At 37.2% G+C, this 16,263-nt stretch overlaps 1 protein-coding gene across 1 annotated transcript in view; it reads right to left on the bottom strand.

Moving 5' to 3' along the window:
• Window positions 1–13,797, bottom strand: part of LOC101845823 (latent-transforming growth factor beta-binding protein 4) — a gene marked incomplete at its 5' end in the record, with an annotated part of 23,206 nt that extends 9,409 nt beyond the window's left edge. Inside the window, 12 exon segments of the mRNA XM_013090430.2 lie at window positions 1,010–1,135; window positions 2,198–2,320; window positions 3,380–3,502; window positions 4,259–4,381; window positions 5,342–5,464; window positions 6,437–6,553; window positions 7,278–7,394; window positions 9,760–9,879; window positions 10,295–10,414; window positions 11,710–11,794; window positions 12,993–13,063; window positions 13,659–13,797. Coding sequence (XP_012945884.2) covers window positions 1,010–1,135; window positions 2,198–2,320; window positions 3,380–3,502; window positions 4,259–4,381; window positions 5,342–5,464; window positions 6,437–6,553; window positions 7,278–7,394; window positions 9,760–9,879; window positions 10,295–10,414; window positions 11,710–11,794; window positions 12,993–13,063; window positions 13,659–13,797 — 1,387 coding nt within the window.
• Window positions 13,798–16,263: the final 2,466 nt, after the last annotated feature.

The following is a 16,263-nucleotide window of genomic DNA, read 5'->3' on the forward strand; positions in this document are numbered from 1 at the left end:
TTTTGTGTACAAACACGCACACACACACACACACACACACACACACACACACACACACACACACACACACACACACACACACACACACACACACACACACACATTTAGATCAAAAGTATTCTTGTTGCGTAACCTTCTCCTTTACTTCTTCTTTGCTCCCTTTACCATTCATTTTTTTGTACCCTTACTATACTCATATAACCTAGATTTTGTTCCTTTCCTGGGACAGGTAATGACAGAAGAAAAATTCCAAAGCTAATTTGCAGTTATCAAAAAATGTAAAAATTACATATAGAGATGATAAATGCAAAATAACTTGACAATGTTTTACTATTTTTATTGGAGCAGGGAGAGGAGCATGTATGGCAATGCCCAGAATGCTATGATGTTGTTCCCAGAATCAAGTAAGCAAGTTACTTTTAACTAAACGCCTCTCCCGTCTCAGATCTTGCATATCAGCCCTGCATCCACTGCCAGCCACATATGGCTACATGCCCATATAAAACTCACTTTTATTAAGTCAGGGGGAGTTATACAACTCAAGGCGAAGATAAATGGATTTTGAATCATCACAAGTACAAAAAGTTTAACGATGCATGACACAATGATAAGTCAAGAATTATTCATGTTACTTCTGTATTACTTTAACTTTTACTTATATTATAACACCTTTTATTTCACTTGAGCAAACAAAATATTGTTGTTTCTTTTACATAGGTCATGTTACTTTTTGCACCCAGCCAAGTTTCAAATATATACACATGTGTGTCATGCACGCACACACACACACACACATACATATACACACACACACAAACACACACACACACATATATACACACACACACACACACACACAAACACACACACATAAACACACACACATAAACACACACACACACACACACACACACACACACACAAGCGTAACAATCATATACATACAAAGACCATCATGCAACATGTATAGCCATTTTCAAGTGCTCAAGCTCAGTGCCAGCCTCCATACCATCACAAGTTTTCCCATCCCTGTTGAGAGTGTAGCCCGGGCCGCACTGACAGTAAAGCTCTCCACTCTCTCTAGTCAGACATCGTTGATCGCAGCCTCCATTGCCCTGGTCACATCTGGTAATGACTTAACACGAAAAGTTAGGGGGTGAGATTTTATAAGAATCTTCTTTCCTTCAATGTGTACCACTTAAATTAATGATCTTATCAATGTCTGATTTTCATTAGCAGAAAGAGTAGAAGAAATAAGTTATTATTGCAACCGTTATGAAAAATAAAAAATGATAGTAGATATTCCTTATTTTTTAAGCTTATTATGTTTAGAATGTGTTACCCTTATTCAAAATCCCCCCAGGCTTTCTGTAAGTTTCTGACATGTATGCCTTTCTTATTTCTTCCTATAAAAGGTGGATTCAATTGTCACTGATAAAATTTTGACTAGTTTAATATGTGAGGTGAGGTAAGGAAACACAAATTCAACATGCAAAACATTCATAAACTTGAACATATGAAGCCTTCATAAAAGTATCCAGTTGAATTTATGAAGAAATTTTTTTATTGTCTCGGAGGGGGGGGGGGTGGTTCAGGTTGAATATATTAACTCACTCAACTGTTACATATGACAATACTCACATCTTCCCGCACCCCCACTCTTGTGTAAGTGTAATATACACTGCTTAATTAATATAATTTTGTAGCTTAAACTTAAACTTTTTTTATTATCCATGGGAGAAAACAGGTATCCCCATTTCTCAAAAAGTTGTTTGGTTTCTCTACTCATGTATTCATTTTTCAGCCCAAAATGAACTTTCTTGGAAGTTTGAAAAAAATGAATGGTAAAAAGGGTAGGGAGTATCATTTTTGGGGGAGATCTTATAATGATAGAATTAGCTCATGTTATGATTGGAATGAGTGAAAGAACTTGGACGAAATCAGTCTTGTGAGAGACAAAATTGTTTGTTGTTTTTTTTAATAATTAAAGTAAAGAATTTCAACTTCTGACTTTCCAATTGATTCACTGTTTACACAAGTAGCCTATCTAGTGCTATATGTGGTGAAAATGAAGAGAAGACTTACCTAGTACATAGCTTAATGAGACTGACCAAGGCATAGTTTTGAAATACAATATCTGATATCTTGCCAATAAAAAAGGAAAATTTATTGAGAAAAAAAAATAAATCGTTGTTACCTTCACAGGTTAATCCATCTCTCCCTATCACAAAACCTTCTGTGCACCCACAACTGTATGAGCCAACCGTATTGACACACATCTGCTCACACTGGGCATTGCCAGAGACACACTCATCAATATCTGTGGAGCAGACACAAAAATATCTGTGTCAGTGCTTTATAGTAAAATTTTTTATTCAAAGAAAAAGAAAACATCAAGGCACAATCAATGATCATCATCTCTCAAATTTTTAATGGTGCATAGAATTCCACAGGCCAAGCTTAAGACAAGCAACAAGGATCTTGAATCACGGGTGAAGAGGTTAGCACCTTGCTCTCTTGTATAAAAGACACTTCAAGTACAAAAAAGGAAAATTCACAAAACTGTGTCAAATGTTTCTAAGTCTAAGGAAAATAGGTGAGAAAATGTTAATGTTTCTCCACAAAACATTGACATTCTGTGATAATCATAGATTGAACATTTTTCTCACTACACCCTCGGACAGCTCAATATTTCTCCAGTAAGCTGTATTCTACTCCACAATTCTACAGAGTTGGGCCATTTTGGGGTGTACCCATAGAGTCATTTTAAAACAACAACCAGATGAATTAAAAAGCATTTTCAACAAGTTTACAAAACTCTTCTTCGGTTTACATAATTTCACACAAAACTGACTGTGTATGAGGAAGAAGATAACAATGAAACACACACCAGGAGCTAAAATGCATTCCCTATTGAGTATATTTCAATTGCTCTATGGACAATACATACAATCCTATACCATGTAATCTAGGATCTTTGATATACTAGACTCATGTCCATTTACTGAGCCCATGAGGCACATACTTGATTGCTCTTCCTTGTGCACTTGTGTCTAATGTCCTGTCCGTGGGGTTTACGTACTCTGCATAATTTAGCAAAATTTGATCATTTTTGGCATAATTTCTGATTATTTTTCTTTACCATTCTTTGTTAAAATTAACAGAATCGCATAATTTCACATTTTTGGGTTCAGTTTGCATAATTTCAGAATTTTTTCTGCGTAAAACTGCGGGGATAGAATGTCTGTTGGTATTGAACAAAGGACCTCGATCATCAGTTAAGTTTTCAGTCACACATGAAACCAGCTCTGTCTGTTACATTGCTATACATACAAATCCAGCCAGTGTCTGCCACATCAAACATTACAGGAGCACTCACCAACGCATGAGTTCCCATCAATATGGAGGCCGTACCCTGCTGAGCACTCGCAGATATAACTGCCCGGGGTGTTTTTGCAGACTTGATTGCAAGAGCCGTTGTCAACAGCGCATTCATCAATATCTGCAGAAAAATTGGCCTACATCACAAGGATATTTTCAAAACCCCCCTGAAGAGTGTAGATGTTTATAAAACTCTTATCAAGCTCTTATTGACATAAATTCAGGTTAAAACTCTACTATCACTTCAGAGTACATTTGGTACCAATATGCCCCAATCCTATTTGAAAATTACTAAGAACATTTAGTTAAACTTCACTACAATTGTTTCATAGAAGACATGCAAAAAATTGGGGCCTGAAGGAAATTATATACCAATAGCCACAACAAATAATATATAATTCTGGAATTACCAAAGAATGTCAGAGAGGGGGACCACAACTGGATCTCCAGGCTAGCTAAACTGTGTTTCCTTTGTTTATGGATCATATAGCATAATAGGACTATGTAGTCTCGTACATGCTAAGTGTCTCTTCCTGTTCACTTTTAGCAATTCATACAGCTAAACACTAACCTCATTTTAAGATCAAGATTGTATTTATAACCAGTGATTTTTATTGCTTCAAATATCCTCTGTTCTTTTTTTTGTGTGTGTTATTTTTCATCCACTCTGGCACAGTGAGATATCGGTAACAGTGAGACATCAATAACAGTGAGACATTGCTAACAATGAAATGTTAATGTTACAAGAAAAGTCATTGTAAAAGCCAACATTTTAGAGTAAAACCCACAATATGACTTCATATTCAAGTATCCCAACCATATTACAACAAACAAAGAATACTGTTTCGAGCTTTCTCTGCAGACACATCAAACAGACCTGTGCAGGTGATATTATCAGCATCTCGAGTAAATCCGTCCTGGCAAGTGCAGGCATAGGATCCAGGCAGGTTGATGCATTTGTGCTCGCAGCCCCCGTTCTTTTCGCCACATTCATTTATATCTGTCCAAGAAGAAGATTGATTACCATTTCAATTGTGCATGAGTTTAACTAAGAAAATCAAGAATAACCTTTCACTTGCGAAATGTCTTATTTGTGTCAAATATAATAGGGGAATGAGAGACAAATAAGTCATTTTGCAAGCGGAGCATTTCACTTGATTTTTATATATGAGTTTTTCACACTGTAACATGAATAAATAATTTTGAAAGTGAACTCCATACTCTGAGATGTAAGGGGTTTATTTCTAGAAGCGTAAGAAGTCAAAAATTAACGCAAGAGACTGAAACAAAAGGCTGAGAAAGTTCGGAGCAAAGAGGCTATAGCCTATCTACCTAGGATCGGGCAGGATGTATGAGTGACACCCCATCAACAAGGAAATTTCTCCCCCTGCCTATGTGACAGAGTATTACTTATATTCCCAGGCCCACTCAGAGTATGTTATATAAATCTCCCACTGTTTTTCCATGTAGCATTACAGATAAGTGTTGTGGAGACTTCTTAACAAATCCAACATACCCTGCATCAACAAATGTGGTAGAGTTAGTCATGAATGGGGCCAGCATGTATAAGTCTGGGGTTCACATCTGAGTAAGTTTTAAATTTCCTTGTCTTTCCAGGGACACTTTCCATCTGCCAGGTGTCCATGTCAGCAGGATTAAGAACCCCGCATTCAAAATGATCCACTCTGCGCTGAGTAAGGCGTTAAAGTTAATTAAAATGAACAAATGAAACAAAGCTGAGGATGCTCCTTCTTTGAGATAAATTAATTTAAAAGTTGCTGAGCTTTTATCTACATGGACGAGAAAGCACAGACAGCTTCTCTGCCACTGTGCCTTCCAAGAATGAAATGCCTTTGGTATCACTTCAATAATAGGATAAAGTCGCAACTCAGGTTGAGGTCGTTTTAAATTAGTCATTTAAAGATGGGAATATAACATATGACTCCAGATAGAAACTCACCAAAACACACGTATCCATTCCCACTGTATCCAGAATTGCACTGACAAAAGTATGAACCTTTGATGTTACCACAATGAGAATTTTCATCGCACTGATCCACACCATCTTCACACTCATTGATATCTGTATTTGAAGTAAAAATGTTCAAACATACATACCATAAGAACTAGAATCACATTTTCTGTGAAACCAGTATCAAGTGACATTCTCATGGGCAATTTCATACATTATATATAATCGCTTCACTCACTTTCTTTCTTGCAAAATATCTAATTCCTTTCTGACAATGACAATACTTCAAATTTCTTACTACCAGTTCCTGCTCTAGATGGTTAATTAACATATAGTCAAACCTGTTGAATATGTGTGTAAGTGTGTGTGTGTGTGTGTGTGTGTGTTTGTGTGTGAGTGTGTTCGTTCACTAAAAGGCCTACTATTTCTTATATTCTTCAAAACAACACTATCTATGTAAAAGTATATAAAAACAAACTCAAATTACTTTTTCAGCACAACATCATCCAACATCTTACCATATAACATCACCCTCCACATCATCCAGCAACACTATCACGCCACATTTTCTATAATGTTAATAAATCATCTGACAACATTATCTGACAATACTATCAAAGCACAACATAAACAAAATTATCCAGACAACCTTATCAGACAATAATACCACATATGATATTCAGTAATAAGCATTACTAACACAAATTTATCCAACATTATCCAGACAACCTTATCAGATAATATCATCCACATATGATAAGCATTACCAACACAAATATATCCAAGAACATTAAGTGACATTAATTGGTTGCTTTTAAGCACAAGGGGGCTATCCAGAAAAATGCTGTTTTGAGAAAATCGGAGGTAAAGTTTCTGTCCCTTGTTCAGTTTCTTTAAAAGACAAGGAGAGTTTTCTCTATAAGCAAACAAATATACACACCAATGAAACCAAACTTCTCTTATAGGTAGGGCAATGCCCACTTTTGGTGTAGGTCAAGATTTCTGGAAACGTCCAAAATCTTGGTTAGCTCGCTTGTCCTTAAAAGCAACCAATTATCAGACAACAATATCCCCCCAATTCACCATAGCACTCATCTCCAACCCTGCGATGGCCAGCAGGACAAGCACAGGTGAACGAGCCCATGGAGTTGGTACACATCAGACTTCCATTGCAAGGCTTGCTGAGACATTCGTCTATGTCTGTAGACAGAAAAAGGACAGACATTTGATAGAAATTGCATGCAGACATTGAGATTTTAGAAATCAAATTACAGGAGAAATCTTGTGAGCAAGAACTCACCTTACAGCTCTGGTGAAGAAAAACACTGTGAGCAAGAATGATCCATAAAAATGAAAGAAAATTTCTTATACTTTGAAATGAAGCTGAAAGAGAATGAACCTCCTGAGACATTAAAGTTGTCAAATGGGTTTCCACTTAAATTTCAAAGGAAAGTAATAAATAAAATATAAGAGAAGCTAAAAGTTGGTTTGAAGATGTTTTGTTATAAGGATGAGATAAATCTTGACTGCTTAATACTTTAGTAGAGTTTGACTCGATGCTCTAACTGGGAAAATATACGGCAAAAGAGACAGAGGCAGACCAAGAATAGCTTACTATTACAATCTGAACAAATGGTCGACAGGATAAAACCAAGACAATACAAGTTTTTTACAGCAGCTAAGCAGGAAATAAAGGGCAAACACTGATCGCGTATGTCTGTTTCAGACCTGGCATTTGGAGACAGTTTATTTTGCTCTTCTAAAAGAATAATAAATAATCTTCAAAGCAAATGAAAGTTTCGAGTACCTAAAGTGGACTGTTCCAAGGGGCATGAATGTTGAGTTCAAAGAAGGCAGAAAATCCATCACATTTTAATGATCTTCAAACACTTAAAAGATACAAGAGCAGATGCGAGAGAATTACCGAAACAAGAGTTGTTAACTTTGACAAATCCATCCAGGCACTTGCACGTATAGCTTCCGGGGAAGTTCTCACACAGTGCAGTCTCATCACATAACCCTTGACGGCATTCATCCACATCTGAAGGGAAAAGCCGGCAGTGGCAGATGAAAAGAGAACAACACAAAGTGTTGTAAATAATTAACCTGTTTCTCTCCTCTTAGGGACGGTTGAGAGTTTGATTTTCACAGTTTGCTTAATCAACCTAAGAGAACATGTCACACACACATATTTAAGAATATTTACATGTATTGATATATTTCATTATAATACCAGTGTTCACTCAAGCACATGTGTTCTACACACATTCTTATTAATTAGGCAAATTGCAGAAATAAACATCTTCAGACTGATATATGGAGTGCTAAAAAATAAAGCACTTGCCTCCATTGAAGTAGAAAAGTATTAATTGTTTTCTGCTTTCAAGACTTAAAAACCACATAGACCTAAAGCATTCAGAAATCAACTCTGTATTTAAATTCAAACCTTGAATGGCTTTAAAGGAAAATGCTTTGTGGATACATTCCACAATTTAGATTGTATGATGCCGGACACTTTGATCATGCCGATCAGGGCCAACCTTGTCTGAGTTGGATGCAGTAGCCACTGAACCACAGATATCAGTATTAAAGCTCTGAGCCTGGTTGTTACCTACAGTTATTACAACACACTAATCTGTTTAATACTCAAAAGAGCCTCTCTTTGTCTGCATGATGTCTGTCGGCGTCGGTGGCCTAGTGGTTAGGCTCTCGGACTCGCAACCGTAAGGTCGTGGGTTCGAATCCTGTCAGGGGCCCGACGTTGTGTCCTTGGGAAAGGCACTTTACACGAATTTTCCTCACTTCACCCAGGTGGAAATGGGTACCCAGCTATAGACAGTGAAAGATCTTGTCAGTTTGATAGTGTTTGAGCGCGTGAAATCCGCAGCTTGCACTGTATGCTTCCCGGGAAGCTGAGAATGTTTCGGAGTGTTCTATGGTCTGCTGGGGTAATAATATAGTGTAAAGCGCATAGAGCCTGCTGTTGAGCGGGGATATGCGCTATACAAATGCTATCTATTATTATCTATTTATGTCTGATGTTTTAATTTTGTGAGCACACATAAAAGTGTAAGTGTGTGTGCTTATAAAAGCATAACATTGTGTGAGTGTGTGCCTCTGCAAATGTGAGTGTTTTCTTGAGTGTGGATGCAAAGACATATGTGTATAAGATAAGATAAGATAAGATAAGATAAGATAAGATAAGATAAGATAAGATAAGATAAGATAAGATAATGCTTTATTGTTTCAGTAGAAAATTTTCTGTGGCTTTACAGGAATTATTAAAAACTCACAGAATTCAGATTGTATATTATTTTCATAAAAGAATTTCATTATGAAGGGAAAAATAAAAGCTGACAATAATACAATACACCACATCAGATGAATATCTTAAACTACATGCTGGAATCCAATACAGATTTTGAAAGTCACCGATATGTATTCATGCATATTATGTGCATTGATTTTTAAAAATCAACAGCAATATACATTAATGTTTATTTCAACAGCAGCCTTATCCCAGATGGCAGGGAACTTTCTTTGTATCTTTCTTATCGATAATTTCATGATGTTAAAATGAAAGTGAATGTGATGTGCCATTTAAAATGCGGTTAATTTTTTAAAATATTTGTGATTTGATTGGAGAGAGTATGTGGTTACTCCTCGTTACAGATGAATGAAAGATAATAGGAAAGCATAGCAGATGAAGTATGGTAACTGTCTTTAATTATTATACTTTAACCCCCCCCCTCCCCCCTCGTTTCTTTCTGTTGCTCACAAAGTTTACTAAGGAATGAACTTTAACACTTTGGTGAAAAAAAATTTTCTAGATATAAATATTAACTCTTTTTCTCCGGCAAGCCGCTCCCAGTGGCTCGTGGTCGGAACCCCTGTGCCGATGAGCCGTTGACAGCGGCTCGGGCACATTCCTTTACGGCGACTTCGACATAAAATTATTTTTCGGACAAAAATAGATCTCTTATACCAGAAGTTCATTCTTTAGATGAAGAACTATCAAAATAGGTTTGCTAGTTTTGATTTAATGACCGATTTAACTACGTTTTTGTCATTTTTAGATTTATCACCAAAAAAAGGGCCCTGGCATAGTGGGTTTACCCCCCTAGGAGATAAAGAGTTAAGGGGACTCAACTTCAGCTTTTTATTTCTTCCATACCCTTCTGATGCTTCTGTCAGTCCATCATCATTTCTTTTCTAGCACTTACTGACCATTACTTATATTGATACATTTTTCTTTTGGAAAATCAATCAAGCTATCAGTCTTCTTATTTTCTTACTCCTTTACTTGAATAACTGGATCAAGAATTTTCTTTTAGAATTATTCTTTGTGTCTAGTAGGATAGTAAATCCCCCCCCCCCCCCCCCCCCCAAAAAAATAAACAACTCACCAACACAGCCTGTGTCCTCATACGTGAAGCCTTCAGGACAGAGACAAACAAAGCTCCCTGGTAGATTCTCACAAACTGAATCTCCGGCACAAATTTCGGTGTCTTGACATTCATCGAGGTCTTTGTATTCCCATGAAATTAAAACAAAAACAATATTTTCATTTAGGAGGCAACATCTGATCATCAGAAAGGACCATAGTAGAAGACTTTCAGAACTCCTCATTTTGTTATGAAACATGCATGTGTGGAAAAAATGTCTTAAAAGCATACATCCATAAAAATAAAAAGTCCAAGACAATATTGTAGAAGACCAGAGAATGATTAAGAAACAAAAAATCTTCAAAGATTCCAACATTCCTATGTAAGTTGCAGAGTTTTTCATTGTATCTTCACCACTAAATGTACAGCCAAAAGAGCAGTAGCTAAATACCACTAGGCCAATTACAAAAATAAAAATTACAACAACAACAACACCAACAACAACAACAACACTAACAACAACACTAACAACAACACTAACAACAACATATCTTACCGTTACAAAAGCCTCCAGTATCAGGCACAAACCCCGTGTTACACGTACACACAAAGGACCCCGGTGTGTTCACACACAAACCATGTTCTCCACACAAACCCAGAAGACATTCGTCCAAATCTGAAAAGAAAATTGTTAAATTTTTTTTTTAAGTATCCTGTATCGAGAAAAACACAAATTATCTAAAACAATTAGAGGTATTTCAAGGTATATATCTACAAAAGCATTAATAAAATCAGGGTAGTTAAAGAGTTCTAACACAGACAATAGAAACATTTCCAAGAAAATTGATGTCCAAAAAAGACAAGGTACAATTAATCTAATGGAATTTATAACAAATGTCTTGTAGTATACATGATAGCCTACATCAATTTCATTAAAGATTCTGTTATAAGACACATCAATACATTAAACAAGTGTCCTTGGTAATCTGTGTGTAGCAATACAAATATAAGCATCAGCTCAGCACTGCAAAAAAGTTTCTCTTTGTTTTTATATAAAAGTTCTTTCAGAACCATCTTTGTTTCTATTTTTCTTTGGTACAATATATCGACAGCTGAGCAAGAAGTGACTATATCCACTTTTCACAGTTTCAAGAAAAAAGGATTTGAAATTTTGACAATATTGAAATTTCTATAAAATAGTTTAAAAAAGAAACGTTTATATCTCAATACCAAATTCAGCGATGGCTTCGATATTTATAAAGGTAAAAGAGTGGCTTAAAATCTAACTACCCATATCAATAACTCCATTTCGACCAAAAGTTTGTATTGTCACTTCTTGCTTTCAGCCATCGATATGTCACTTTATTTTAAAAAACACATTCAACTCACTTTTATTAGTTGTCATCCACCACCAGCGCTAGTGATGATGTTTTGTTCGTATCAAAATTAAACAAACCCAACTTATAGTGTACAATCTTTGACTTCACTGACTAACCTGAAGACCATGTACAATTTTCTGAAAGTTACAGAATCAGGAAGGGTAGGATTTGGTGCGTTGTGCATAAAAGTTAGCAGAAGTAAGAAATGAAATGCTAGTGATAGCACACATTAAAAGCTCACATACAGCAAAAACATGAGTTTTGAGGAATCTGCCAGGAAAAACATTCAAGATATTGCTACCTCAGAACTACAAAGTTCCATCTGCTCATTACCTAGCTTTGAGAAATTTGCCGTCAAAAATGTTTTAGTTTCACAATGTGTTAAGCCTTTTCAAATGCAGTTCTTTAAATATCTAGATAATGACTCCGAACATTCTTACGATTTTGATAGAGCAGATAGAGCATTTGCTTTCTGACTTCATGGTCTTAGTGACTCAAAACAGCCAAAAACGTCCAAAAGAACTTTGTGATTCTGAAGTAGCGATATGGTGGGAGTTATTGTTTAGACTTTTTTTTTCTATGCACAACTAACCTCTGCAACTTTCTGCATCAGGAAGCAAGGCATAGCCAGGATGGCAGTCACAGATCTTTGTGTCAATCCCAATCAGGTAGCAAATCTAAAAGTGATATAGTAATGACAGGTTTACTCCACTTTTAAATAGTCCCAGTGTGTGCTGTGTGAACTTATTAACAAAACTTCCTAACATTTTCAGTTTTCTTTAGAAGAGGATACAGTATGCATGAATAACTGGCCTCATTGTTGTCTTTAGAGATTACTTCAAGGGAGCCTATTGGGGGGTATCTTCTGTAACATGACACCAAAACTACACAGTTTCACTTTTGTGTTTAGAGAAATTGAACAAGGGCCTAACACTAAGACAAAAAAAAGTGAACATTGCAAGCATAATTATGTTAGTGGGACACTTTTTATAGAACTTTTCACTACCTTTCACTGTGCAAAGTAATTTATCTACAAAAAGTAACATAAGGCAATAGAAGGCCCTGGTGAATCAGTGTAAGGAACAGAAACTATTTTTGAATTTGTCCTTTTGGATAATTCCATTTTAAATGGTAACTTAAATATAGAAAGCAAAAAAGATGAACATAAAAAAAAAAAACCAAGAATATCAGAACACAAAACAGTGTCAAGAGCCTTAGTTTATCCTCAGTCCGGCGAACCACAAAATAAACTTTGATCTGGAAAAAATGCATAATCTCCAGGGTGTACAGTCCCAAAGATCGTTCTTCACTCCTCACATACTGTAAGCTGTAGAAGGTTTCTCCACATGGGAAAAGGTTCAGTAGAAATCTAGCCCTTGTTCATGAAGCAGCCCTTCATCGATTTCTGTGATCAAGGACGAAATAGGGCTAACAGTGAAGCCCTAACTTTAAGACATCAGCAAAGCCAGTTACAAGAATAACTTAATATGAGATTTGACGGTATTTAGTAGTCACTCTACTAGCTTAGTTTGTATCATGCTGGACTTGAATGCAGATGGCCCATAATGTTGGAGTACCTAAGAGGTATTTCAGAACTTGGACTGTTACGGAAGTTTTTATTGATCTCCTCTTACTTGGCTCTGTCTGAGCAGATATCGGAGAGGATTTTAATTTGGAAGTCCTGCTTCTTGACTAATCTTATTGTACTAAAAGGGTTGGGGTATTCAACCCCTCGTATTCTAAAGTATCCAAAAACAATTGTAGCATCACTATTATCCAAAAACATCAATTCATTTGAGGGGACAAAAACTAGAACTCTTCAATCAGCTTTTGTCCTGTTTTGACAAGTAGTTTCTATAAATTTAAAATACTAACCTGCTCACAAGGATTGTCTAGAGGGTCGCACTCAGACAGGTGGGGTGCCAGATTGTCAATGCTGTTTTCATCTGGTGAAAATATTAAAGAGCAAAAAATTTGACAACAAATCATTGAACATTTTTATATATATATATATATATATATATATATATATATATATATATATTTATGTATATACAGAGAGATAGAGAGGGGAGAGAGGGGGATGAGGAAGAGAGAGAGAGAGAGAGAGAGAGAGAGAGAGAGAGAGAGAGAGAGAGAGAGAGAGAGAGAGAGAGAGAGAGAAGGGGGGTGGGAGGGGAGAGATGCGGGTAGCTCAATACAGAAAAAACAATACATGTACTTCTTGATAGGTCCAGACAGGACTCCTCGTTCTCTGTCCCAAGAAGTCTGTCCCATGTAACAAGAGCCCTACGTCAGGATATAAATTTGAAGTAACTTTGAGCAAAACCTTTCAGAAACCAAATAAACACTGGTCTTCACACACACAGAAACACTTGAAATGTAATTGTGAAAAACAAATTATTCCCTAAACCTTCTTCTTCACACACAGAACCATTGACATGTAATTGTGAAAAACAAAAATTGATTTCCTAAACCTTCTTCATCACACACAGAGCCATTGACATGTAATTGTGAAAAACAAAAATTGATTTCCTAAACCTTCTTCGTCAACAAACTCTGGATTGTTTCCGGGCCAGAAGACAAAGTTGCTCGATGCTGGTGGCAGACCCTCGCCTGGGGGGAAGTCGAAGAACTCGGAACCTCCAACGTAATTTGTAAATGGCACCGAGTCCTGAAATCGATACAAAAGTCAAGATAGAATACATGTACAATGAAGCATATTGTGTGTTAGAATTCAAATGTTCAGGTCACAAGCGTATTATAATCGCTACTCTCACCAGAATATTAATCTGTGCACTTTACGGGGGAAAAAGTACCCGGCACATGTTAATTACTTCTGTTTTAAACTGAATAATTTTACCTTTAAACCATTTTTACTGTACTGCACTCATACTAATGCTATGAGAAGAAATTGAGAAAGAAATATAACAATTTAAATAGACGTATATATTAATATGTAAAAAGCAAAGCAACACCACCCCGAAAAAAACACACCATCAACAACAACAGCAGCAACAGCAATAATAACAGCAACAGCAAGATAACAACACAGTCTTCTTTACAATGTTTAAAACTTTAGGCTAAGAACAGAAGAAAGCGTACAACGGAAAGAAAAACTTACATTGTGGACAGAATTGATAGGCTGGAACCCTGTAAACTGGTCTGTGGGAGGTTCTTGTGAAAAAACAGCAACACACAGTGACCAGAACAAAAAGCGATGTATGAAACCGTACCGACTCATTGTGTTGTTTTGTTGCTCGCTAGTTTAAATTCGCACTTGATAATATATATCATGCATGTGAATTTTACACTTTAGAGGGGAAAAAACACAGTTTCCTACGTCTGTTCTCATTAAATTGGCATACAGCTCAGACTATCACATTGGGTCTGTGACGAGACATAGCAGACGTTCGCAGAATCTCACAGCCAGGCTAACGTACGTCGGGAGAGAGTAACACACAGATGTTTTTACTCACGAATTAAGTCGTGCGTTTCTATTTTGCTGCTCGAGTGCACGGTCCTGTAGTGGGTGCTTCGCATGCTCGTGTTTTCGTGGGTGCGTTCCCAGGGGTGAGAGTAAGTGTGAGGCAGTGTGAGGGAGTCCGAAATAGGGTCAAGGATTAGGTTACGTGGACAGAGATGAGAATGAAAATAACAGCAGATGAATGTATGTGTGTTTGCTTACAATGCTGCCAGTGTTGAAGCTATAGTGGCAAATAATAAAAAATAGGAAGGAGGGTGGGGGAGAAGATAAGAATTGGGAGGAAAGGGAAGGCATGTGGCGGAGGAGAAAGGTGAAATGGAAGCATGTATGGGGTAGTTTGGGAAGGGAGGTGGGGTTGTAAAAAAAAGGGAAAAGAAGGGAAATATTTAATGCCCACGGGATTGTGTGTGAGGGAGGGTTGCAACAAACGGGGCGAGGGTGAAGGAGACGGGAAAGAGAGGAGCTAGGAGAAGAAGAGAAAGGAAACGGGTAAAAGGGCCATTTGTGGCGGTAAGGGGGGGGGTGTTATGGAGAATATGGCGTCGATAGTCTGGCGGTTAGACTGTTGGGCTAGCAACCGAAAGGTTGTGGATTCAAACACATAGCAACCCGAGGCTGTGTCCTTGAAAATTTTCCTCACTTCCCCTAAGATGGGAATGGTTAAAATTACCGACTATAGACGGCGAAAGATCGTGCCAGTTAGTCGCTTGATCTACTGCTTGCACTATATGCTTCCCAGGAATCTGAGTGTGTTTCTTATTATCCTAGAGTCTTTTGTGGTAATAAAAGTTGTAAAACTCAATGAGCCTGCTGTAGAACATAGATGTACGATGTATACATGCAGTTAAAACCTAATTGTTATTACATGTATTACTACTATGATTATCACGGGAAAGGGAAATGGGGAAGAGCAGAAGGTGAGGAATGATAATTGAGAGGAAGGATTAGCACAAAATGACGAATTTGTGACCGAGAGCTCGGGAAAGCTAGGCTGAGGTTAGAGGAAATGTCGCATTGTGCTGTGGATTATATCGGTGATTCAGAACAAAGATTGGAACATTTCACTGAATAGAAGATGGTGAGAACAAAAGTGCAATGTACAATGTATAAATGAGCGAATTGTTTGTATTAACAGAGAGAAACAGATCGCCCAGGTAGCTAAGGCCATTTGGTGCAAGGGGCGAGAAAAAAACAGACAGAAACAACGGAGGGACAGGAAGGAAGTAGGAGCTGTCAGTGGCGTCCATCAACCAGCCACTTAACCCTATCCGTACGTCGTGTTTTATAACTGTATCCATACTACGTGGGGAACTCTGTGCCACCACTTTCAAAGAGGAAATTTACTCGGTAATCCGATCCGTATCCGCTTTACATAGCAGTCTGTCATAATGGTTTTTTGAGAAATACTGAAAGTTTCAAAGACATCTTCACACTAGAAATATTCTAAAATGTGAAGAGTACAACACCGGGGGTACAAAATGACCCCAAGGCGTATGGATAGGGTTAAAATTGCATTAAAGAGTACACAAAGTTGATCTCAGAAGGGTGGTTGGTTTGAGGGGAAAGAAACAATTTACATAGGACATGTAAAGGCCACACACACACACACACACACACGCAAACACACACACACACACACACACACACACACACGCACAC

Source organism: Aplysia californica, unplaced genomic scaffold (assembly GCF_000002075.1).
Source record: "Aplysia californica isolate F4 #8 unplaced genomic scaffold, AplCal3.0 scaffold00027, whole genome shotgun sequence".
In the NCBI taxonomy this organism is placed as follows: domain Eukaryota; kingdom Metazoa; phylum Mollusca; class Gastropoda; order Aplysiida; family Aplysiidae; genus Aplysia; species Aplysia californica.